The 27419-nt window shown below is 31.7% G+C and overlaps 1 protein-coding gene across 2 annotated transcripts in view; it reads right to left on the bottom strand.

Moving 5' to 3' along the window:
* Positions 1-10139: 10139 nt before the first annotated feature.
* LOC129003024 (lachesin-like) overlaps positions 10140-27419 on the bottom strand; it is a 335838-nt gene continuing 318558 nt past the window's right edge. Inside the window, exons 2-7 of one of the 2 annotated variants that reach the window (XM_054431222.1) lie at positions 18574-18740; positions 17290-17500; positions 15708-15835; positions 13416-13584; positions 11086-12180; positions 10140-10406 (exon numbers count right to left, since the gene is read on the bottom strand). In XM_054431222.1, coding sequence (XP_054287197.1) covers positions 12077-12180; positions 13416-13584; positions 15708-15835; positions 17290-17500; positions 18574-18740 — 779 coding nt within the window. In that variant the 3' untranslated portion in view covers positions 10140-10406; positions 11086-12076. The remainder of the gene's footprint in view (positions 10407-11085; positions 12181-13415; positions 13585-15707; positions 15836-17289; positions 17501-18573; positions 18741-27419) is intronic. The other variant, XM_054431223.1, reaches the window with a different exon arrangement.

Here is a 27419-nt window from a genome sequence, read left to right as displayed (position 1 = left end):
GTGAATTTATATTATGTTTTTACTCGTTATTGAGGGTCTTGTTATCAAGGTTTCACTGAAGTTTAAGATAAAAAAAATACGTTATTTAACAATAAAGTCGTGACTGCAATAAGCACATTGTACAATATATTTATAATATGATTTTTTCAAGTCCATGTACTTACAAGACCTATAAACGATGTATTGATACTTTTTACAACATTATTATATTATTATACAATATTATTAGTATACAATATAATATTATTATACAATAACATTTTTAACAATTCTGACTACCCTCTTATTAATATCCGGCTATAACACATAAAAATTAATCTAAACAAACAAAGCAGTTAGTTTAAGTAATGAAGTTGTTTTTAAGAAAATCTAACTATGATAAAAGAATCATAAAAAGGAGAAACAAACAGAAGAACGGCCACTAAAGTGAATAAACTCCCCAAGAAGCCATGCGGAACTGGGGAGAGTTGGCCACTACAAGAATTGCATTGCTATTGACCAATTCTGCGGAAAACAGTACCACTTCTTAGATAGATTCTGTAATGTTACGTTCAAATGAAAAAAACTTGGAGTCCTTAATTGTATTTTATCACTTGAAATTGTTTATCTAAAATTTTACTTCCTATAAGGTGTTAAATAAAATACATTTTGATAATACATTTATTCATTGATATTTGGGTTTTATGGCGTAATATATTGTAATATCCTGATGTATGAAAAAAATTGTATAAACGAATTGAGTATACTTTTAGCAAAGACAAATGTATAAAACTCAATACATCGTTTTTGGTAAAGCACCGTAAATGTAAATAAAATACCCCCGCCGCAGCAAACCTGCCGACTAAGCGAATTTCCATTTGTCTGAATTGATTTTCAGTTAAATATATTTTAATAACATTAGGTTTAACGAGTACCTAGGTTTGCTGTTGCAAGGAAACTAATAAAGTGTGTTTTTGAGTAAAATATTGATAGCTTAGTACAAAATAAATAAACTTGCCAAGTTTGATCAAAATATATCCATAAACAAGCGAACTACAACATTTGACAATATTCTCCATAAGAATAACATGGGAATTTTAAATTTACAATTTTTTTAATTTTCTCCGTTACTAATAATCGAACAAAAATACTTTTATATACTACATTATTTGTTTTTTTAAGCTCTTTAAAAAGGTCTAAAGAGAAATCGGGAATTATTGTGTTTTGAGGGTCAAAAGTGAGAGAAACCAATTTCTACCCCATAAAACCCCCCGTAAAGCCCCGTTCCCATGGTCCGATCGTGCTGGTTCGCACACTCATAATTAAGAATATATATAATATATAATTAAGAATATTGTTATACCAATGGTTTTACTTATTCATTTTGTCTTAATTCTTGGATTTTATCATTGAAATTCCAGAAGAGGTGATTTTCATCTCATTTGACATAACAAACATGTATACAAACATTCCAATTAAAGAAACTTTAAATATCCTTGAAAATAATTTATCACAAAATGATTTACTAACAAAATTTAAAATTGGCGACATAATAAAACTAACAAAAACCGTCACAGACCAAAACTACTTCAAATATGAATCAAAATATTACAGACAAATCGATGGACTCGCCATGGGATCGCCACTATCTGGTCTACTAGCTAATATATATTTAAACAACATGGAAGATACAAAAATCTTAAACGACTGCAATCCACACAAAAATGAGATTATATATTGGTATAGGTACGTAGATGACGTAATTTGTCTTTTCAAAGGGAATGAAACAACATGTAATCAGTTTTTAAATTACTTAAACACAATATCTAACAAAATAAATTTTACAATAGAAATACAAACTAATAGTATCAACTTTTTAGATTTGACAATAACAAGAAATAATTCAAAACATTTATTCAAAATTTATAGAAAAGAAACCCAAACAGACCTCGTTATACCGATAAATTCCAACGCCCCATGGCAACACAAAATGGCAAGTTTTAATTCACTGATACACAGAATGCTCCAAATTCCAATGACTAAACAAGACTATGAAACCGAAAAATCAATCATAGAAAGCATAGCAAAAGCCAATGGCTATAACCCTAATTTAATAAACAAGAAAATCTACAAAATCAAAAAACAAAAACTCAAGAATGAAGAAGAAAAACAGAAAAAAGACTTTATATGTCTCCCATTCAGTACCTCGATCGATAAACCATTAAGAAAAACATTTGACAAGTCAAAATTCAAAATTAGTTATAGAACAAGAAATAACTCCTTCAGATTAATACAACAAATGTCCAACAATAATCGGCTACCAATCAATAAATATGAAAAACCAGGAATATTCCAAATCAATTGCAAAGATTGTTCTAAATTTTATATCGGACAAACAGGGCGATCAATTTCTTGCCGATTCAAAGAACACATTCAATCAGTAAAATCCAACAACATGACAACTCAAAAATCAATGTACGCGGAACACATTTTATCACATAACCATAATTATGGAAAAATTGAAGAAAGTGTAAAAATTTTAGAATATGAACAAAAAGGAGAAAGGATGAATGTAAAAGAAGAATTACACATATATCTAGCAACAAGAAAGCATGAAAGCAACATCCTTAACATAATGCAAACACAAAATTTAAACCCAATTTATGATAAAATCCAAGAATTAAGACAAAATGAATAAGTAAAACCATTGGTATAACAATATTCTTAATTATATAATTTTCCAAGTCAAGATAGATTTAGTTAAAATTTAAACACGTGATTGTATTTATTTTCTTTGTTTACATATTAGATTTAATAACATTGTAAAAGACTGTGACCATGACCTTAGTGTCGAAATGCATCAGTCATTAAAAATAATTTAAAAAAAAGGGTACTATGGTGTATTATTTATTAATATTAATTACAGTAGCCCTAAACGTGAACAATATCAAATACAATATATATATATATATATATATATATATGCATATATAAAAATTTGAACGAATGGTGTTTTTGGCCTCTGGGGACATCAAAATGAAAAAGTAATTCGGTCCCGGGTCTAGGTCTTACCGTTCCACCTACGGTAATAGCTACTTCCCTATAGGGAAATTCGCTAAAAAGACAACTCTTTTAAGAGGTGTATATGTCTTTAAAATAAAATTCATTATTGGAGTAAGAGAATGGATGAAGAAAATGTCTTATGCATATAGTGTCCTCACTTATACCAATTATCAAGGTCTTGATAAATACTATTTTAGTAATAGAACATTAAAAGACATTGACGATGTTACATTTGGAGATATTAAACGATGTTATTGAAAGCGGTAAAATCAGTCAACCTCTCCTAACTTAGCAAATCACAATTAAATAATAATTTTGTAGCACTTTATGATGGCTGTTTTGATCCAAGTTCTTATTCGAGGTTGCGTCTGTTTTGAGCTAAGTTATCAAGTAATGCAGACACATTGACATATTCTTTCTAATTTACAAAAAGCTGGCTCTTTCAGTATTATTAATTTCCAAAAGTGAGTGATAACTTATGTTATTTCTTGGACCTAAACATTTCAGACCCTGGTGAGACGCTTTATTTCTACCTACCTCTTAGACGAAATAGTTTTATTAATTTTTACTTTATGTACCCTTAGTTTAATTGAATGAAATTTCTAAGGCTGTTGGGAGAGGATATAACAATATACCAATTATTTGGGTTTAATTTATCATCGATAGTCAAACAGAAAAGAAATAAACAACCACAAATCCAATTCTTCAACAGCAGATACCGCAAACGTCATCATACGATGGGTCAATACTCAATAGAGACCAACCAGATATAAAGTTGTTTTGGGATCCATCGACAATTAACCCAGATAGAGGGACATCATTATATATGCCCATCATCATGATACGTTGCCCCTCCCAGCCCCATCAAACGACAAATTGAAAATGTTTGTGTCAAATTTCATAACATATAATTCAATTAAATGTGTTTCATCTTTCCATAGAAGTTTACACTTTTAGTCAATAAACGCAATATATCAAATAAAAAAAGTATAGAATAAAAAAATTATAAAAATAAAGAGCTTTAAGATATTGTAATATTTCTAATGTAGTCTTTCTGTTTTATGTCCTATATTTTACAACTTTTGAGAATACGTTTTAAAACATGACTATTCGTATATAATTATTATTATTATATTATTATTGATTATTCGTATATTGTATCATCAACTGCATTACTCTAATTTCTGCTTCATCAGGCAACTTGTCTGTAAATTCCCTTTTTTTAATATGTGATCATATAACAACGTACAAGAACTTGTAAGTAACAACACTCTATTCACATATCCATTTTACTCCATTGTACGATACAAAATCCAATATTAACTGACAATGTACAAGTGACCTAAATAGTTTCCCCCATTTAAGTGTATATCATGTATCGTTGTGGTATGCCACAACACACATCAACTTGTTGATTCAAGCCTTTTAGCAGTTTCATTTAGTCAGTGGCAGTGATAAGACAGTGATGGCCAGCCTGTAAAATTTTAATCGGTTTTATAACTTGTTATTTCACTTTAATTATTTTATCAACAAGACACGTTTTAACTATTGTAATTGTGATAGTCTTTTAAGGAATCTATTGTTATACCACGATGTATTAATACATTGATGATGTGGTTGCATACAAAATGACCTAACGAAGTTCTAAGGAACGAAACAAACCGTCATACCAACAACTGTGGTTTTTCAAGTAATTACTTTATTTGCTAAATAATATATTCCAACCAAGGGTCACAATGAATAATATATTAACATTTGCTTTATTTATTAAATGTATCATTAATAAGTCATATTAAACAATAACACATTTATTGTTGTAAAACAGTCTCTCAAAATGGACATTTGCTACTAGAAATATTATTAATATGAAAATAAAAAAGTCTTAACATAGCATAAAAAAAATGTTATTCTAGTTTTGAAATAAATCAAATGCAAGGTAATAATAAGTTGGATTTGAAAACTACAAGTCAACCTTTGCTACCAGGTCGCTTATACGAAAACTCGAAACTAATCTACTTATATCTCTCACATGTGGGTAATCTGAGGGGCTGACTCACATCCGACGGAAGTGTTGCATGAAATTGAAGGCTTACAGATCTTACACATTTCACTAAACATCTGTGATAGAATGAGTAATACGTAAATTATCCGTTTTGAAATTTTTATAATTTGCTAAACAAAAAAGTGTTTAAGGTATTACACCAAATATAATCGGGTCCGTCGTTTATCTATTACCATGTGCCCACAAAATAGATGACTTAAGGCATTAAAAATAAATTTTATACTATTTTTGTACGATTAAGCTATAAATATTATATAAATTCAAAATAGTATATTTTTACTCTTGAAATGTACTACCTAGTTATAAAACAATAATTTTTTTATCCATTCTTATCGGTTAGTATTTACGATTTATTTTTAAAAAGGTAAACAAATAAAGTTATATTTAAAGCTTCAATAAGCTCGGCAAAATGCAGACATAATAGGTAGAATTCAGTATGCATTACTGTATTAGATGTTCCTTTTCAAACGGAAAGAATGGGTTTTATTAAATGTCAGGTTTTCAATCAATTTCAAATTCCAAAAGTAAATTTAAATATTTTTTAAAGAACATTAGTTTTGTTACAATTGTAAAATACTGAAGATACTGAATGTTATTTATTCCAATAAGGAAAAGACAAAATTCCATTCCGTTATTAATCTGTGCACTATTATTCCTCATCGTATCGAAATGAAATAATGTAAAATTTAATTTAATTCACTCTTTATTTTTGAAACTAAAAGTATAAAAGATTACTTTATTTATGAACTAAATATTTACAATTAAATTCCATGGTGGCTTATAAGTAAATATTTTCTTTTTAAGTAGTTGTTCTGCGGGGGAGTCTAGCCTATATAAGCAACTCAACATTAACAATTGGTATTTTAAGACATTTATTGAAGCTGTAATTGCTATACGAAAATCCAAGAATAGTTTTCACTAAAAGTAAATGTAACTGTTGGACAAAACCTTGTTTAGTTTGAAATATTCTCAGTAACTAATGTTTCGACGATATCTGGTAAACTATTTCTGTGTGACTTTTCAGCACTAATTTCCCTTTCTAGCTCTTACCATGTGTTTCATAGTCATAGCTATAGCATGCTAGTTATTATATTTATTTTTAAATTGTTTTACAAAAATAAAACATAGTATAGTGTGTTACACCGATTATTTACTACAATGCTCAGAGTTACATTTTCAGTCTGCCATTTACTAGATTATTGTGTGTTTCATAGCCAGTTCCAGGTGCTCCTAGCTACAGCTCTATCCAGTTTGTAGCGGCTCGTAGCTACAACTCTATCCAGTTTGTAGCAGCTCGTAGCTACGACTCTATCCAGTTTGTAGCAGCTCCTAGCTACAGCTCTAACCAGTATGTAGCAGGTTCTCGCTACAGTTCTAACCAGTTTGTAACAGCTCACAGTTACAGCTCCATCCAGTTTGTAAAAGGTCCTAGCTACAATTCTATCCAGTTTGCACCAGCTTGCAGCTACAGCTCTATCCAGTTTGTAGAAGTTCCTAGCTACAGCTCTATCCAGTTTGTAGCAGATCGCAGCTACAGCTCTATCCAGTTTGTAAAAGTTCCTAGCTACAGCTCTATCCAGTTTGTAGAAGTTCCTAGCTACAGCTCTATCCAGTTTGTAGAAGTTCCTAGCTACAGCTCTATCCAGTTTGTAGAAGTTCCTAGCTACAGCTCTATCCAGTTTGTAGAAGTTCCTAGCTACAGCTCTATCCAGTTTGTAGCAGATCGCAGCATTTCGTGTTGTACTTGCGTGTGTCAACTAGTGTTGTTATCATTGTTGACCTATTTGACACGCTGTTTTGCTGCTTGATGGTGAATTGGAGATGCGAAACCCTCGAAGAATTTTATACCTTATTGTACTTCCACTTTTATTTATTTTACATAAATATATTATGTTTTAAAATTGTACTGTAGCTATCATATTAATTATACAGGGTGGCTAACCTAGAGTGGACCAATAGTTACCTTGTTATTATCAGATATAGAGTTAACTTCTAATGGGCACTCTCCTTCATATTTTAGGATGCGTTTTGGGATGGTTTTGAATTTTTCAAATACATCCGACATTTTCTAATATGGCCGATAACTACGTTTTATCTTATGAAACACCCTTCATTTTATGATTGTTAGATTGTAGTTAGAATTTAAATGCGATAAAAAAAAATTATTCTTGGCCTTTTTTATTTAAAGCTATTTATTTAGAAGTTGTAGTGTGTTAAACCTAAGAAAAAATTGCTTTTAGTGTATATTCTGAATCCTCTAGCTCATAAACGAGCAAGTTTAAAGAGAAATTGCAAGTTATAAATAAGTCTTAAAATCGCATCTACATCCAAAAAATATCATAAAATACCAAGTGATCCAATATTACAGTTAGCTGCCATTTTTGAAATTGGTTGCCATAAAAAAAATCAGAATCAATATTTTTAGCGTAGTTTATAACTTTTTTAGAATGAAGATGCATTTTTTTCTCATATTTATGAAGACTTCTCATATTTCTGTTTTTCTCTCTAAACCAGCTTATCGTTTAGGAAATACAGGATGCAGAATCTACACCAAAAGCCTTTTTTTCTAAGGTGTAACACGTTGTAGCTCCTTCACTATAGCTTTAGAGAAAAACGGTCCACAATAAAATGTTTTTAAATCACATTTCCATTCTAATACAATCATAACATACAGCGTATTCCTTAAAAAATGACAAAGTTGTCGGTCATATTGGAAAATAGAGGATATATTTTAAAATTCAAAACCGTCCCAAAACTCATCTTAAACTCGTCATTTAAAGTCTCAGAAAAAATCACATCCATCTAAGCAAGGTATGTAAAAAGTACATTTACCTTTACAGATTAGTTAACAGTATAAACAAATCCATAATTAAAATAAAATATTAAAAATAGTTTATAGTTGAAAGATCCAGTAAAAGTTATAACCAAATACAATACAGTAACCTACTACTGGATTCAAAACCTTTTAACACAAGATTAGTTAGTCTTGGTTCCATGGAGACTAAAACTACAACTATTTCTGTCTCCTAGAAACAAAATCATTTTCTTTTGAACATTTGACTGTAATAGATCACTTTTACAATGTTCAACGTAAAAACATTAGTGTGTAGTATAGGTGCTGTATCGACTTGGTGGTTCGTCTCCCGGAATCCTCCCCCACCACCACCACCAATAAGCGAGAAGGAGTTGAGGTTATGGATCCCGATCTGGACTCAGTGAAGAAGAAAAGACTCAGTCCAGGGAATAGAAGAGAAAGGCCCTGGACTGGTGATGTGAGAAGGCACTTGGAAAAACTTATAGTGCTCAGGACCTTACAGGAAGATTTCAAGGAAATTATTAAACAGAAACAACACGCGAGGAGGTAGAACAGAGAATGCTCTAAAGACAGAATAATCTACAAAGAGTTATTACCTATCAAAACATGTGTGTGGTGCTTTGCTGAAGGAAACATGATCACCATTTACTCATTGCACTATCAGTTTGTAACCAATGCTTCTCAACTTGCAAAAATAAAATACAAATTCCATACCCAACTGAATTTATGATTTTTATAGGCTAGTTCTTAAACTTAAAACATAAAGGGGAGTGTCCCAAAATAATTTATAGTAAAAAGGTACAACAAAAAGGTACAAAAAGGTATATATTGGTTCACTTTAGGTGAGACACCCTGTATAGTACGAATTAGAATGATAAATTAAATCAGTGAAATATCCATATTAGCTGTTTTAAATAATGGAAAAAATTCCAGTTTTATGTATTTATAATTAGATTAGTCCATCTGAAAAAGAAGCTTTCAGAAGTCGATTGTGATCAATGTAACCATAGTAACCTATTATGTGAAATAATGGTAAATTGGCAAACACATGTAAATACCATTTATTTGGATAATGTTGTAAATTGTTATATCAGGTTGATGTTTAACTAAGTAGAAAATTCTGTCAACGATTAAATTTAAATTATTACAGATTTTTTAAAGGGTTTTCCGATCCTTGATTACGTACGAGCAGTACTAGATAATCTCCATTGTGTGCTGTATCAGCCTGTAAATAAACAACTATTTAATTAAGTTTTACTTGATGACATACTATCAAATGCGTTTCATGACTAGCATATTAATTTATGTCATACTTTTTGTAATTTCATATAAGTTTTGTACTAAAAATATACTGTAATAAGACCCATATATTTTGGCATGCAAATAGTTGTCGATTATATTATGCCGTAATAAAGGCCTCTTGAATACACTTGTATATTTGCCTTAAAAATAATTTTCATTGTATATAAAACAACATACAAAATATTTGCGTTAAACTGAAAATACAATGTTTTGGAGCCCTAGTGATACTAACAAAATATACGACGCTGTATACCGTGGTCAGTTGAAAAAAATGCTACTCTGTTTTTATCATGACCATATGCTTAGCCCACCTTATGGGACTAGAAACAAAATATTCATTAAAAATTAATGATTATTTTGTATAATTATGTCATAATTATGTATGCAGGTTAAGTGTAAGAAAGGGCCATGTGGCCCTAACTTTGCCTGTTGAAATAAATGATTTTCATATCATTTTCATTTCATTATTATTAATGTTAATATGAAATCTAGCAAAAGCAGCTATAGAATAACTTGTTTCCTTACTGAACCAACCATAAAAAAACTATAACATGAAATTCCAATGGTAATTATGGATATTCCAACAAAAAAAATCCTGAAGTCATCAAAGTATATAACTTATAGTAAAACTGTAAACAAGTCTTGGTACAGATAGAACTGTTCCTTACTTACAAAATATGGTAATATTTTTAAATGAGATGTCATCAGGCTAATTTTTCCTGGTGTTCGAAATTGTGCAAACATATTTTTTGATGTTTTGTGTGTTAATTAACTAAAATTTTAATTAACTACCTAATTTTGATTGATTATAGCTGTGAGACAACTATTTGACAAACGATGCTAACTTAGTTTAATTTTTTGTTATGATTGCCTAGCTAATTACAGTTTATTAGGTAAATCAAATACACTTTACTGTTATATACTTTTATTTTAATGACTACAATACATATAATTGGTATATCATAAACTATACCACAATTATTGTTCTTTACAACAAGTGAGAGATTTCATCTCACAATTATTCACAATTAACGGATGTTGTTTTAGTTACTTTTGTTACTTTAATATATTTAAAAATCCAAAAATTTTGTTAAAATAATGATCACAGAATTGTGCTTTATAGAAACATTGTATCAGTAAAAGTTTGTTGACCGTTTGACTGTAGAGAACGGGCGTCACGGACCACTGCAAACAGACAAAATTCGTTACTTATTAGACAAAAACATATTCAAGATAGACAAGAGAACGTACGATAAGAATTTCAAAACTGCAAATTAGCAGACTAAGCAAATAGTCTTTTGCTGGACTGGATTTCCACTTATATAGTTGTTTAATCGTGTCCGATTGGTTCCCTATTTTAATAGCATTGGTTTCGAAAAGTACTTAGGTTTGCTGATATGGGGAAATTAATAAAGTGTGGTTTTGGCAAACCGTCAATAGCTTAGTATAAAATAAATACACTTGCCCAGTTTGATTACAATACACACATAAAAAAGCGAACTGCTACAGTTTACTTATACTCGCTAAGAATAATATGAGATTTTTGAATTTAAATTTTTTTTTTGTTCTCCGTAATTGATAATTGTACAATTATACGTACAAATATATTTTTTTTTACTAGATGGCTTGGGGTGAAATTAAGATATTCAATGTTTTGAGGTACAAACATGAGATGAAACTATTTCAATCCCGTGAAACCTTGTTACCGTGGCCCAATCGTGCTGGATAACGAATTCGTTCGAATAAAAATGTAGATTTACACGTTTGTACCAAATGTCATCAAAGTCGCCTGCTTTTTGCTCGAGATATCGTGCTACATAGGCTACCTACTTACACGAGAGAAGAAAATGGATTTTTAACTCACCTAGTGAGAAACAAAAGATTTCTTGGATGCGCAGGAATTTCGTTAAGGATCAAGTGTGATGACATTTTCTGAAAATAGACTCATAAACAAACATACTACTAAAAGGTTCTTATTTCGTATCTTCCGCAATTTACTAAGGCTTTCAAGATACAAATATTGACAAGCAAATGCTTATGCGTAATCTTAACATAATTTACAAGTTCGAGTAAAAAATAATATTTTTTCAGCTATTTATATGCTAATTTGTTATTTTTCGTTTTAAAAATTGGGAGTTTAAAATAATAAAGCATTTTCCTAAACTTTGTACAGTTTAAAAAATAACTGGAATTCTAAGAACAGACTGAATTTAGGCTTAAATCAAGGTAGTACAAGGCCTAAGAAATTCAAATTAACAACACTATTTACAATATACACAATAATATGCACAGACAAAGCCCTATAAACACTATAGACTTATGTATAAAATATATTAGTTTAAACACATTAACACACATAAGACTTCCGTTGAGCTTCATGTAATAATAATCAGCTATGTAACAAAGGTCGAAATCGGTAAAGTAAGAAAGTTGTCCTGACGTACAAACTACGGAAACACTACGAATATAAAAAGAACGTTACGGAGAAATTCCAAGTTAAGTAGCCAACAACAAACTGTCTAACACCGATAATTTTCATAAAAACAACTGAAGTTACGAGTACGGTTCCAAAAACATTCACCGAAAAATATATGCTATAACATGCCTTTAAACTAAACTTTTGAAAATGTAACAACACTTATAATTAAACTGGCGATTTGAGATTGTCTTTCAATCCGTGTTTTTCACTGTCCGACATTGAAATGTGAAATTTACAAAACAATAGCATTCTTAAAAACTCAGGAGTTAGAAAACCTCCGATTTCCGTTCAGTTCACTTTCACTAGACCCTGGACTCTCTGTCCGGCCTCAGCGAGCGCGGATGGCTGCCGTGGCGCAGGCGAGAGCCACTGTCTGCTAGGGAGAGAGTAGCAGCAGGCAGACGCACAGTATGAGGCAGTAGAGGTGGGAGGAGCGGTGATGCGCCTGACCTCCATGCTGCATGGCAGCGGGGAACTCTCCTGAAAACATATCATGGCACTTATGACAATGAACTTGATATGACGGACGCACAGTATGAGGCAGTAGAGGTGGAAGGATCGGTGATGCGCCTGACCTCCATGCTGCATGGCAGCGGGGAACTCTCCTGAAAACATACCACGGCACTTATGACAATGAACTTGATATGGCATATACATAAACAGTGTAAGGCAGTAGAGGTTGGGAGGAGCATTCATATGCCTGACCTCCATGCTGCATGGCAGCGGGGAACTCTCCTGAAAACATACCATAGCACTTATGAGTAGTAGAGGTTTTAGGAGCGGTGATGCGCCTGACCTCCTTGCTGTATGGAAGCAAGGAAGTCTAAAGAAAAGATACCATGGCAGTTGTGACAAGGTTTTAGTATGAATATTTTAAACAATAACAATTTGTAAAAAGCATACAGTATGGCGTTGAAATAGGTAATTGTGTCAAAATTTAGACATAAGCCATCCACCCTTAGTGAAATTTTATACGATTTTTATGAAGAAAATGCCCCATTTGGAGGAAAGCTAACTATCAAATGCCACCAAGATCAAAAAGATGTAATACAAATAACTAACATATTATGGTTTTTAGTTGTAATATGAGGCAAACCTGACTAGCTTAGCCTTGTTCCACGTCGTTTTACAACTAAAATCTTGATTTATCAGATATATTTTATTTGATCTTTTTGAACTTAGTGTATTTTTTTTGCCAATTTTTTTAATGCTAAATAAAAGTGTAACAGGCATTTTTTTGTAGCATAAGCAATTTTCAGCAATATTAATTAAAAATATTATAATGGCAGCTATTTCAAAATGTTTAATTGGATTAAGACTTTTTTCTAACGTAGGTCTGTTTTACGGCAACACACATACCAAGTTTCATAATGATCGGTTGACAAATTTCAAAGATAAAAATGTTTTTAGGATATACACAAAATACCTAATATCTGCTGGTTGACGAAGCGATTTTGGAAAAATACTTGATTTTCTCTTTATTTTGACCCATAGAGCTATTACCTGGAGTTTGGATGTTTACTGGACACCCTGTATTTATTTATGTTAATTATCCTAAAAGATATGATTTAAGGAAGTATGAACAATATACCATTGCATTGCAACAAATTTAGCCAGAAGTAATAAAAATAAAACTGTAAGCTTAAGCAAATCTGATAAGGAAAACAAAATTTATTGAGATAAGTGGTATTTTGTTGGGACATTCATAGACTCACCATTGAGCACATGAACATTGATGGACTTGGACTGAGCGTTGGAAGGGTTGCACTGATACTTCCCGTTATCAGTCGTCCTTGCTTGTTGTATCAGCAAGTAGCTGACTGTCGTCTCACCCTTCTCAGTGATAACACTCACTCCTCCACGGGGTGAGTCGTAACTGATAATCTGTTGACAAGTTACATACGAGTATATTTACATGTGACTGGACTTGATTAATTATATCCGATAATCGGCTATTGCATACAAAACGACTATAACACCGTAGAAAAGGACAAGGTTGCATGTATGCATGAAAGGGATTTTTTTTAATTTTACTTGACTATACAAAAGGACTATTTTATATAAAACAATTTCTAAAGTTTTAAGACCAAATGGAGTCCTTGGAGCCTAGACGTTCTAAATCATAAAGCAACAAAAAACTACAAAGACAACTTCTAATCCCACCGTTTACTAGGTAATTAAATTACTATCACTTTGGTGCTTGGAAAAATATTTTGAGAGGGCAAATAACTCTTCAGCGGCTGTTTGAAATTAACAAAATTAACATTGCTCTTATGGCGGGGAAATCCAAGTTGGCCGTTAGCTTGGACTTTCTTGGAATTCAAAACTACGAAGAACATTTTATATCACAGTTAGTTTACTAGATATTTAAATTATAATCACTTTGGGGTTTGACAAAATATTTTTCACGATAAATAACTCTTCAGCAGCTGTTTTAAATTATCCAAGATCGCATCTAGTCTCCACGGAGTCTTATAAGGTGATAAATATTTAAGGTGATTAATATTTGCCCGTGTTGTGATTTTTTTGGAATTTTCAACTATGGTATTATACGAGTAAAATTAATTACTAAGAGTATTGAGTGCTGAAATAACTAAATGTTTTCAAATTGTACTGTAATAGCTATTTACATTACCAGTGTAGTAAGAGCGTTTTTACATCACGCAGGTGAATGCCTAACAGTAAGGCCCCTATTAGCCGTGAGCAACATGTGGCGCAGCTAGCGGCGCCGCCGAAAAAGCTGCCCGAGGTGTTGCCGGGAGTGATTTTGCCCGGCAACATGCGTCGCGACTGTTTTAGTGTCCAGGCAGTCGGGGGGCATTGCAGTATATGGAGCCTATTAGCCGTGGGCAACATGCGACGCCACTGACTGCGCTCGAATGCGTTATTAACGTGAAAACGGAGCCTGTCACACAGTCTACATCGTGGTTTGAGTCGATTGAGACGTGCCTCGCCATATTGCTGTTATATTCATTAGTGACTTCGGTTCACTTTTGTTTACCAGTGACCTTTTTAACAGTGTATTCTTTCCTTTTTGTGTCATTAGCGTTTTTAGTTGTCTTTAGTTTAGATAAACAATGTCTAGTGGTAATAGTGACGTGCAAATTGTGGATGCAGTCACTCAACGAACATGTTTGACACGAGAATGTTGTGGTGAATTTCGTTGTTTGAGCGAGCTACGAATGTGTCGCGCGACTAGTCTCCAGGTTCCAAAACACTGTGGGCCACCGGCGGCTCCGCCGGCGGCACCGCTAGCTGCGCCACATGTTGCTCACGGCTAATAGGGGCCTAACGTTCTTTTACAAACAAAAGCTAGGTTAGGAAAATACTTTAAAGCATAACAATAACATTCAAGCGCACAGCTGATTTCTATCGTTGAACGTCGTTGGCTCCATAGAGGTATATTTTTTTAAGCACTCAATGTTATTTAAATGGGTTTCTTTACATCACCTACTTACTTTTTTCACAATGCTGTAACTGTTGCAATTCAGTCAAACTGTCCACCACCACCACCAAACTTCTTACTCATTTATTGATGTTTTCTATTGTATTATCTTGTTGTATGTAAATCTTGTCTAATGTATTATTTTGTGAAATGGCGATTGCCGTTGGAATGAATAAATGAAATGAAATGAAATGAAATCACCGAGTGAGTTTTTTATACTTTACATCACTCGAGAAGTAAGGAAGTTGTATACATCACGCTTGGGATAGGGAAGTTTAACATGGTGGGTTAGGTAAATACACTAAATACACGGATTACTCGTATGATAGGGATCTTAAGAATGTATTATATTACTTCTAAAATTTATAGTCAATAAAAGGACACAAAATGAATGTTTAATATTGCCAACGGTGTCTTGTATAAGATACGTGTCTTCTTCTTGATGTATTTTTCGTCGTGTAATGTAAAGCAAAAAATGCATTTAAAATTTTGCGTGTAATCATAGTTTTTATTTTATTTTTGCTTTAAAATATATTTTTTTTATTTCTTTACTGTTACTCACCGCGTCGTTGTGGTTCCAGAAGATGTAGGCTGGAGGTTCGGGACTATAAAGCACCACGCAGGTCAGATTGATGGTGCTTCCTCTGTCAATGAACAAATCAGGACCTCCGATGATGTCTGTCGTGGGTTCTAAAAAAATAAACATAAACTTAACAAGCTACTCAATGTTTAGGGTGCGAGAACGTGGCTTAATACTGTTTAAAATATTATGACTATTTAAAATGTTTGATACTGCAAACAATAAGGATAAAATAAAATTAGAATTTAAATGCATTGAACCCCTTTATATGGCATTTGCAATAAATTAATTCGTTTCTATACGATTGTGTATGAAATCTCTTAAATCTTTCAACTTTTGTATAATTCATTGAAAAAAACGTCGTTTATCAATTGCAATTAATTTAATCACAAACAAACCGTATGTTCTTTTAATGTTATATCAATAAAAAATCAATCTCTAAGGTTGACGTTAGTTTTTAAACCAGTATTTGGGATTTAACCTTACTTATAGATGTTGAAATTCTAAATGCCTTATACACTTACACAGAAGATAATAATGCAAGTGATACTCTATTGTTATAAAACTACGTTTATAAATCAGACCTTTCAAATAATTATAAATATTGCAATGAAAAGTAATTTCGAATGTTTTCGATTATGATCATATCAGTTGCTTTTCCGAATGACATCAACCTTTAATTGTACTTTAATGAAACTTATTTTAAGGGCTACAGATGTAAATATAAAACATCTAAGATATATAATTTGGTTTTGATTTTCAATAGTTTTTTTTTTCAAATTGTCAATACAACGAAACTTGTAAATGTTTGACACAGTGATATTTAAAGTCAAAGGACTTAAATGATTGCAAGGAGAAAACTTGAACAACCTTTGACCTTCTATCACATTCTCTTTGTAAACATACAAAATTAAAACTGTTGAAGCAGAATTGGACGTAAAGGAAAATGTTTGTCAGGTAACCAAGTATTAGTTTTAAATTGGATCATATGTGATGCTTACCTAGGCAAGATAACATATTTGCATGTGTAACAAAAATATATCTTACTGTATACAAAGAAAATGGTACCTAAGTAGATATATTTTGATATATTTAGGTTATTGAATGCTTTATGTATTTACCAATAAGGAGTGGATATAGGTTTTTATTACAAATAATACCCCACAGCAAAATAATTGCATCAAATAGTGGAGGATTTGTTTCCGAATATCATAAAATTATGGTTATATAGTTAAATATTGTTTCTAATAATTATCATTATAAAAACATAAGTAAAGTACAGCGGAAACATTCTTATGGGATCACCAGCTAGTATATTGTGCCAGAAATATACTAGTTACGAGCAAAGAAGAGCCCAAATGGCTATCAATGTGCGGAAGTTGCCATCGCTCAAAGCATAGAGTCTTCCTCCACCGTAGGCGTTGTAGTTGTATTACATGACGGCGGTGTTGGACTTTCTGCTAGTCACCAAGCACTAGTGCTGGACACCACTTAAGCGTACCATTAGATGTTTCCTCCCTCACTATGTAATATCACTAAAGCATCTACTGTATTGGATATTTACCGACGACATTGAGGTGTATGTAATGGCTCATATGAGGCGTGGTGCTGATTTGACACTCGTATATCCCGGTGTCTCTGTGCTGCGGATATTTGATTTGCAGACTCCAGTCTTCTGAGCTCTGATGGTGAATGGCTCTGAACCTCTGGTCACTTGTGTACGTATATCTACCCACAGTCAGTAGGTGGATGTCTCTGTGCCTTACCCAGGATACCTGAAATACATCCTAGAGTTTAGCATAGCATGTTTTAAACTTGTGTGATTTGAAACTAAAAGGAGTATTCATAGCCACAAAGTATTCGTTCTTGTTATTTATCAAAATCTACTAAAATAAATTGTGTTACAATTGGCTTGTCAAGCTCAATTCAGTAAAAGATTAGTTTTTATTAATTTAATCATCCAATGTAAGTGTACAACAAGTAATTATATCATAAAATCCTATGTCATTGTTTGAAATGCAATATTTCATAGAGCTAAGAAAAATATATATATCAAAAATACAGATTTTTTAGGAGACTGGTCCTTAATTATAACGTTACTCATAAATTAAAATTACATGGAGTTAGCGTACTAGTATTTGTAAGTAGTTAAGATTAAATACAACGAAGTTAGAACATAGTTTGGCACACATTGGAGGTTTTACAGCTTTTAATTGCCTTCAGACCCAATTACCAATAAAATTTTACCTTACAATATGGCCGAATCAGTTTTGGAACCTAACAAGGCTATGTAAGCTCGTTATAATCATTAATAGGCCTTTGCCAAAACTATTTCGTACCAATAATGTATATGCACAAATTGTTATTATTATATATACGAATACAACAGTATAGTATAACTTTTAGTATTGTTTTTTATTTTTATGCAAATATTATAAGCTTAAAAGAATCAGAGATATAAAGGAAAAAAAATCAAACTAATTATGAATTAATACTAAAGTAGCCTATCGAAATATAATAAAGGTGTAACAACAATTTTTATTACATAATTATCAACTACAAATGATTGTACACAAGTAAAGAGATGATCATAGGATTATTTTAGTTATACCGCTGAATTATTTAACAACTTATTCCATCTAGAATTAAAAGATACAATATCTTTCATTTAAATTTTCAAAAGGAAGAAAATATTTGAAAAAATGTACTGATCAACTTAGCATATAATCAAAATCTGTTAACAACCTAGTTTGTTACATTACTGTTTAATTTGGAACATTCATAAAGTCATTGCAAATTAACAATATTACCTCAATATTTACTTACTGATGATAATTTTTACACGTACCGTTTTGTTTCCTAAATTTTTCACTTTGCAGTTTAGGTAGGCCGTTTTCCCCAGCAACGCCGTTACGTTTTTTGAAGCTGCTTTATCAAAGTAAGGTCCTTGTCTGCCTGTTGGATCTAGTAGATTTGTTGACGATCCTTTACCGCTCTTCGACATGGCTCCGATCACTGAAACATAAATACATAATGATCAGTCAATGTTAAACTAAATCATACAAATAAGGAAATGGTCAAAGGTGAAGCACACTTTGGAGGAAGGGTTTGTGGGCAACAAGGTACCTTATGACCCGATGATTGGGAATAACAATAGAAAAAACTAACAATCTAAGCTAGATGCACGATTTGGAAACAAATAAAGAAATACATTACACACTATGTCAAGATGTTGAAAACGTCAAGCTTTATATCAGGAGGAATCAACAGGATTAAGTCAAGTAGAAAGATCTTATTAGGATTGACGGCATTTGTGTACGTGTAATTGTTTGATACACCCGAAGTAGTATAGTTTGTCGGTGCCGTTTTTTGCGCATCGGCATTTTTGGGCCAACTCCCCGCCCATGCCTAATTGCTAGTACATTTACCATTCCCCTTTCTAGTTGATGTATTATATTTCTGTCTTATCTTATCTATATATTAGACGTATGAGTTGTTTAATATTGTTAGTATAGGTTGTCGCCGCCGTTTTTTTGGGGCTCGACATTTTTGGGCCAACTCCTCCCCCTCACCCCTCACCCCCTCACCACTCCCCTCTGCACCATGCACAATTGCTAGTACATCTACCATTCCCCTTTCCAGTTGATATATTATATTTCTATTTCAAAATCATGTATGTGCGAACTCGGCTCATGGCGTGGGCGCGATCCTGACTCATGGTTGTTTCTTGCCTCTAGTGGTGACGTGGTGAAAACGTCACTCACTTGGGCTTGTTCCTTGCTAGTCTTGGATCTGTTGAAGTAATTTTTACAAATTTTTAATTTCTAGCTGAAAATTATTAAAATTTCCAAAATTTTGAAATTTTCGAAAAGTCTATAAATAGAAGTGACACAAATTTTTTTTGTTATATATAAAAATGAGGCCCACCTGTCAACACTGCTCCGTGTCGCTCTCCACCAAAAGTAATATGATTCGTCACTACAAGGTAATTCATCAAATGAAGGTGAAACTGTGCAAAGTTTGTAATTTAATCTGTGATAGTAACATTGCCCTAAAATCGCATATATTACAAAGTCACAAGAGTTGTAATTTCTGTAAAACGAATATTGTTGGACATTTTAAAAGACATGTTAATTCTTGCATGAAATGTCCATACACAATGATTAAATTTGTTGGTGAATCGATTAGAATTGATCTTGAAAATACTCTTAAGTCTTGTCCTCTACCGATAAAATGGACTTTAGTTAGGAGAATCAAATTTATAAAATATTTAATGGGTCAAAATGGTAAATTAGTTAATGAAAAAGAATGTATAGCAGATTTTCGAAGTCTTACTACCTTAACTATTGAGAAGAGAGATTTAAAGCCTCAAATTGAAAATGCACTTTCAAAGATTGATGCTTCCATACACAAATATCAAGCCCAAGGCAGTGGATGGATATATGACCATACTAAATATTGGCAGTTGCATGTTTACAAGTATAAACCCCTAACTCCAAAGTCATATATCCCCACACCAAAAAGTATTCAATCAAAACATGCTGTTTTAAATATAAAGAATTCTGACAATAGATGCTTTCTTTGGTCGATTTTAGCAGCTTTACATCCAAGGTATGCAAACAATGCTGAAAGGGTTTCTAATTATGTACCCTATGAAAGTCAGTTGAATATGACAAACATAAAGTATCCTGTGAAAATATCTGATATAGATAAATTTGAAACACAGAATGATATAAGTATTAATGTATTTGGGGTTGAATATGATAAATTTATATATCCATTAAGAACGACTAAACTAAATAGTAATACTCACATAGATTTATTATTATTACAAGAAGGTCGTAAATCACATTATTGTTTAATTCGTGATTTTGATAGGTTAATGTTCCACTCTACAAAACATGGCCATAAGCAGCATTTTTGCAAGTTGTGTTTACAACATTTTTACACTAATGATATATTAGAACGTCATGAAACATATTGTAAAAACTTTGATGCTCAACGAGTGGAAATGTCTAAACAAGATACATTACAATTTAAAAACTATAAATATCAACTTAAAGCCCCATATGTAATTTATGCAGATTTTGAATGCTTTATAAACTCTAATATACATATTCCATCGGGATTTGCATTTGTCGTAGTAAAAGATTCAAAAATTATTTCTGAAGAGTTGTACAGTGGCACAAATGTTATGGATGTGTTTTTTGAAAGATTATTTCAGGCTTATGATTATATTAAAAATCAAATGGCAATATATATTCCTCTTCAAATGACCCCTGAGCAAGAGGTATCTTTCCAAAACTCAACACATTGTCACATTTGTGAAAAGCCCTTATATTTTGATAGGGTGAGAGATCATTGCCATTCTTCTGGCCAATACCGTGGAGCTGCCCACAATGATTGTAATTTAAACTATAAAGTAACAAAGAAAATACCAGTATTCTTCCATAACTTGAAAAATTATGATGGTCACATAATAATGCAACATTTGGGAAAATTTAATAATCGTAAAATTAATTGTATAGCTAAAGATATGGAAAAATATATATCATTCTCTGTTGATGATTTAGTATTTTTAGATTCATACAACTTTCTGTCCCTTCCATTATATAAATTGGCTTCCAATTTGAACACATTTAGATTCATACAAAATCCACTACTACAACGTAAAGGTGTATATCCCTATGAATATATGACGGGACCAGATAAGTTTGCAGAGTCTCTACCCCCAATTGAAACATTTTACAGTTCTATAACTAAAGAACATATCTCTCCCAATGAATATGAACATGCTAAAAATGTATGGACCCATTTTAATATAAATAATTTACAAGAATATCATGATTTATATCTTAAAATAGATGTATTGCTACTGGCTGATGTGTTCGAGACATTTAGAGACCTATGTTTAAAAGATTACAAACTTGACCCTGTACATATGTATTCACTTCCTGGACTTACATGGGAGGCCTGTCTTAGAATGACAGGAATAAAATTACAATTATTCAAAGATGTTGACATGCATTTGTTCATAGAAAGTGCGATCAGAGGAGGAGTCAGTATGATTTCTACACGTTACGCTAAAGCAAATAATAGATATATGGGTGAACACTATGATCCCAATCATGAGAGTGTCTATTTAATATATTTAGATTGTAACTCACTATACTCTACAGCAATGTGCGAGCCACTGCCTGTGGATGGATTCAGTTGGACTAATGAGATAGACTACAAATATAATCAAAATGATGAGTTTGGATACATTTTAGAAGTAGATTTAAAATATGATAAAAGCTTACATGATTTACATAATGACTATCCATTAGCACCAGAGAAAATGAATGGCAAATTAATACCTAATTTAAATGACAAAACTAAATATATTTTACATTATAAAGCATTACAAAAATATGAGGAATTGGGTTTGATTGTAACAAAATACCATAGAATTTTAAAATTTAGACAGTCTAAATGGCTTGCGCCCTATATTAATTTTAATATTGAAAAACGCAAATGTGCTAAAACTGATTTCGAAAAAGACTTTTATAAATTGTTAAATAATAGTCTCTTTGGTCGAACAATCATGAATCAACGCAAGTTTCGTGATATATATCTCAAGGATGAGTCACTATTAACAAAATATGTCACTAATCCAAGGTTTGACTGTAGTAAAAAGTTTGATAACAATTTACATGCTATACATTTAAATAAATTAGTTGTAAAGTTTAATAAACCAATATATTTAGGAATGACCATTTTGGATATCAGTAAAGTAATAATGTATGATTTCCACTATAATTATATGTCAAAATTTAAGAACAAAAGATTTCTAATGACAGATACAGATTCATTAATGTATGCTATAGTTACAGAGGACTTTTACAAGGAAATAGAATGTGACTTACACTATTTTGATACCTCTGGATATAGTAAAGACCATTTCTTATACTCTGATAAAAATAAAAAAGTCACTGGAAAGTTTAAAGATGAATTAGATGGTCATATTATGTATGAATATTGTGGTTTAAGACCAAAGTTATATTCTTATATTCCTCTAAAATGGTTATATGAAGAAGACAAGCAAGCTTTAGAGGTGAAGAAAGCTAAAGGAGCTGATGGTGCTACTGTTAAACATCTCCTCAGACATCAACATTATTTGAACTGCCTTGCAACTGGGCAAGATTACTATGAGAATGTGACAAGAATTAAATCTATAAATCATCATCTTCAAACCTTAACCATGAATAAAAAAGTACTATCCTTTGACGATGACAAGAGGTTTATTCTAGAAGATGGCATCAATACTCTTGCGCTTGGTCATTATAAAATCGATGTTTAAAATGTGTAGATATATAATAAATGTAAATGTTAAAAAAAATCTTTCATTTATTTACCCTTACCATCCTCTTGATAGAATTGGTCAAACATAAATCTATATTTGCCATTATTCTTTGACCTTTCTTTGTCTATTACGAAAAAGCCATATTTAGTTTTATCCCAACATTGATGACAGAGATTTTTAAATTGGTCAAATGAAAAGTCATTACCAACATGATTGTGATATACATGTTTTAAATTTAAATCATCTTGTTTGAATAATATTAGGAAATTTACATTATCACGTAAATGTTTGTGTACTTTGCTGTAAGATTGACACAAGTAAAAACAGTTAATATTTTTATGTCGACCCATTGAGAAAAATTGTGTAATATTTGGACTATTTATGTCATCAAATACAACAACTGACTGTGATTTTACATCATTTGGTGTGATTTCACAGTCAGTAAACGTGTGTAATTTCACTTCATCACACAAACTAAATATTTCAATTATTTTTTTATATTTTTCTTGTTCTAACGATTTGGATATTAAATATAAGTTTGTAAATTTTAATCCTTCCTTTCTTACAATTAAGTTATAAATTACAACCGTCTTCCCACTTCCACTTGGACCACAAATAACACATCGAATATTGGTAGGAAATAGACCCAACTTCTTTGGTATATTTTCCTTAGTATGTACTATTTTAAATTTATGTTTTTGTTGAATAAAAGACATTTTTTATATAATAAAAATGGTGAAAAATAATAAGAAAACATGTAAAAAGGGCAAAGGTTTATTCTTAAAGCCTTACAGGGGTCGAGGGTTATTGAATACTCTTATAAATAATCTTCCATTTCCACTTCACATACCATCATATCGGTACTGTGGACCTGGAACGAATATACGTCAAAATTTAGCCAAAAATGTACCTCCAAAAAATAAGCTAGACTCTTATTGTAAAGAGCATGACATATTCTACATGAATAATCCCGATACCGCTGCTCGGAACAAAGCAGACATGAGATTAGCAGACTTAGCTTGGACTAGAGTAACGGCAAATGACGCAAATCTTGCTGAAAGAGCTGCAGCTTATGCGGTGACAAATTTGATGAAGGCAAAAGCAAAAATGGGAATGGGATTAAAATTTAATAAAAAAGATGGACAACTACCAGCTGTTAGAGGCCGCAAAAGACGTGCCTCACTTCCGGGGGGTGTACCTAAAAAACGAGCTAAAAAATCTAACACCAAAAGTAAAAGAGTGCGGAATAGTTAATTTAGACAGTTCATCTGGCACACATTGGACAGCATATCGTAAAAATAAAGATATTGTAATTTATTTTGACCCATTTGGAATCCAACCTCCAAAAGAAGTAATTAAATATTTTGAGGGATATAAAATCTACTATACAACCGATCAAATACAAGATTTAAATAGTTCTATTTGTGGAATTTTATGTTTATCATTCATAAAAAATATTTCTTTATAAAAATGGATTCATTTACTATAACATTTTCGGGTACAGAGCCAGAGCTAAAGTCAGTATTCTTTCCTCCCATAGAATTAAATGATGATTATGTTATTGGATTGGTAGATTTTCAAAGTTATAATTCAATATTTAATGTTAAAAAACCACTAAATACTTTAACATATTACAAAGTAGAGAAAATGACATTACCAAAAGGAGATATCTCAGTTGATGATTTAAACCGGTTATTAAATGGAAAACTTAAAGTTATAGTAGGTAAAAATGGAGAAGCATTAATTAATACTAAATCCAAACTTTTATTCAAAGGGCTTATTCCAAAATTAAATCAACTTAAAGGAAAAAAGTTAACCATTAGTGAAGGTGATGATGTTTTCTATTATGACCACAATGCTCCAGTTACAATAGAAATTTCTGAAGGAACATATGAGGTGGTTGAGCTTGCAAAGGAAATTCAAAAGCAAGTCCCAGACTTTTTCCTTACAGCTAATAATAAAACTATGAAAGCGACACTACTTTCTAGCCACGTGTTTGATTTTACAAAACCATGTTTAGGGTCTATTTTATTAGGATTTAAAGGTGTTTCTACTCCTGGTGTTCAGTTTGAATCTACAAATAAAATAAACATTAATAATGTAAATGTGATTAGAGTAAAATGTAATATTGCAAACGGGTCCTATTTAAATGGCAACAAATCACACACCATACATAGCTTTTATCCAGAAGCTCCTCCTGGCTACAAAATTATTGAAGTTCCAAGAAATATTATATATTTTCCTGTAAATAAGAGAAGTTTAGATGTTGTCAGTATTACATTTGCCGATCAACATGACAAGGCAATTGACTTTAACGGAGAAGAAACTACAATTACTTGTCATATAAAAAAGATATGAGAATTTATAAGAATTTATCTATAAGTGTACAAAATGCTAGGTTCCTAAAGTCAATAGGACTAAAGTTAAAATTTTCTATTAATAAAAATGGAAGATTTTCTAGACGTTACAGGGAAATCCCAATTCGACGATAGTGTGGTTAAAATTACAAATCACTCCTATGTTCCCCACAACACTTTAGCAATAAATAATTCTGATGAAATTCGAATATGTATTAATAATCAAGATTTGCTAACTCTCCCGTGTAGGAGTTATCTGTATATTAAGGGAGAAATTGAAAATCATGAAAAAGGTCATTTTATAAATAATGCATTTGCGTTCTTATTTGATGAAATTAGATACGAAGTTGCAGGTAAAGAAATAGACATTGTAAGAAACCCAGGAATTTCTAGTCTTATGAAAATATTGAGCTCTTACAATAAAACTACTAAATTGTCAAATGTAGCATTTGATTCTGACACAAATTTAAAAGAGTTCCATAGAGGTGGCAAGTTTAGTACATGTATACCATTAGAGCTGTTAATGGGTGTATTTGAGGATTTTAATAAGGTATTAGTAAATGTCAAACAAGAATTGGTGTTGAAAAGATCAAAAAATGATTTGAATTGTATATTAACAACCGCTAGTGCTCCAGCCAGTGGCACTGCTGATTTGATTCCTAAAATTACACTTAACTCAATTCAATGGGTTATGCCACATGTGATACCATCAGATGGGGAGAAGTTACAATTACAAAAGATGTTATTGCAAAATAAAAATTTGCAAATTGCATTTAGAAGTTTAGAGCTGCATGAACTTCCATCATATCCTAATACCACAAGACATACATGGTCAGTAAAGACATCTTCAAGTTTGGAGAAGCCTAGGTATATTATATTTGGTTTCCAAACAGCTAGGGATAATAGTGCACGAAAAAGAACTGATGAATTTGATCACTGTAAATTAAAAAATCTCAAAGTATTTCTAAACTCTGAATATTATCCTTACAGTGATTTAAATCTCGACTTTGAAAATGGAGATGTCTCTAAAGCTTATGAGATGTTTATGAGGTTTAGAGAGACTTACTATAATACTATTCCAGATCCTATGATTAGTAGGGCCGAGTTTATGAAGAAATATCCACTAATCGTAATAGATTGTTCTAGACAGAACGAAACAGTGAAAGAAGGAATTGTTGATATTAAATTAGAGATTGAAACTGCAGAAAATGTACCAGCAAATACATCTGCATATTGTTTGATAATACATGATAAAGTGTTTGAGTACAATCCTTTGTCAAATGAGATAAATAAAATGTAAATAAAAGATGAAAAATATTCAACAAGAATTGGTTGACTCTGCAAATCAAATAAGAGAGAAATATAGAGCTTTAAAACGTGGCAAGTTTCTAGAGGCTGAAGAGAGGTTCCAAACATTCCAACCTTTACTAGAGCCATTACAAGAATTAAAGAAAATCACATCAGAGAGGCCTCGAATGGAGATACTCCCAATGACTCCATCTAGAATATCAATGATACCAAGATTACAACCATTACAACCATTACAACCATCCACTCCACAGAAATTAGATTTTGGTCTTTTAGCATCAGACTATTTAGGAAATTACCTCAGTAAAAGTAGTATGACAGACACTACATATGGTATTAGACGAGAAGCAAATAAATTTTTTATTGGAAATAAGGAAGTTGATATTGCCAATGATGATGTTACAGTTGCAAATAAAACCTACAAGGGGACAAAAGGTTTATGGGAATTGTTAACGTTAAAAGAACCTGAGAACTATACTCAGGCTGATTTGCAAAATTATAAAGAGATTTTAGAAGCTACAAATGGACATTTAAAGAGTTACAAAGATGGTGCACCAATTTCAAGTAATAGACATACTAAATATCTTAATATAATTAAACCTCTATTTAAATCTGTTGGTGAAGGTTTGAGACAAGTGACTGGTAATAAAATAGACTATATTTATTGGGATGATCCTAATGAGC

The sequence above is a fragment of the Macrosteles quadrilineatus genome, unplaced genomic scaffold (assembly GCF_028750875.1).
Source record: "Macrosteles quadrilineatus isolate MER2022 unplaced genomic scaffold, UCM_ALF_1.0 Scaffold_9__3_contigs__length_116548681, whole genome shotgun sequence".
Lineage (NCBI taxonomy): Eukaryota > Metazoa > Arthropoda > Insecta > Hemiptera > Cicadellidae > Macrosteles > Macrosteles quadrilineatus.
This window is presented reverse-complemented; position numbering and strand designations above follow the sequence as displayed.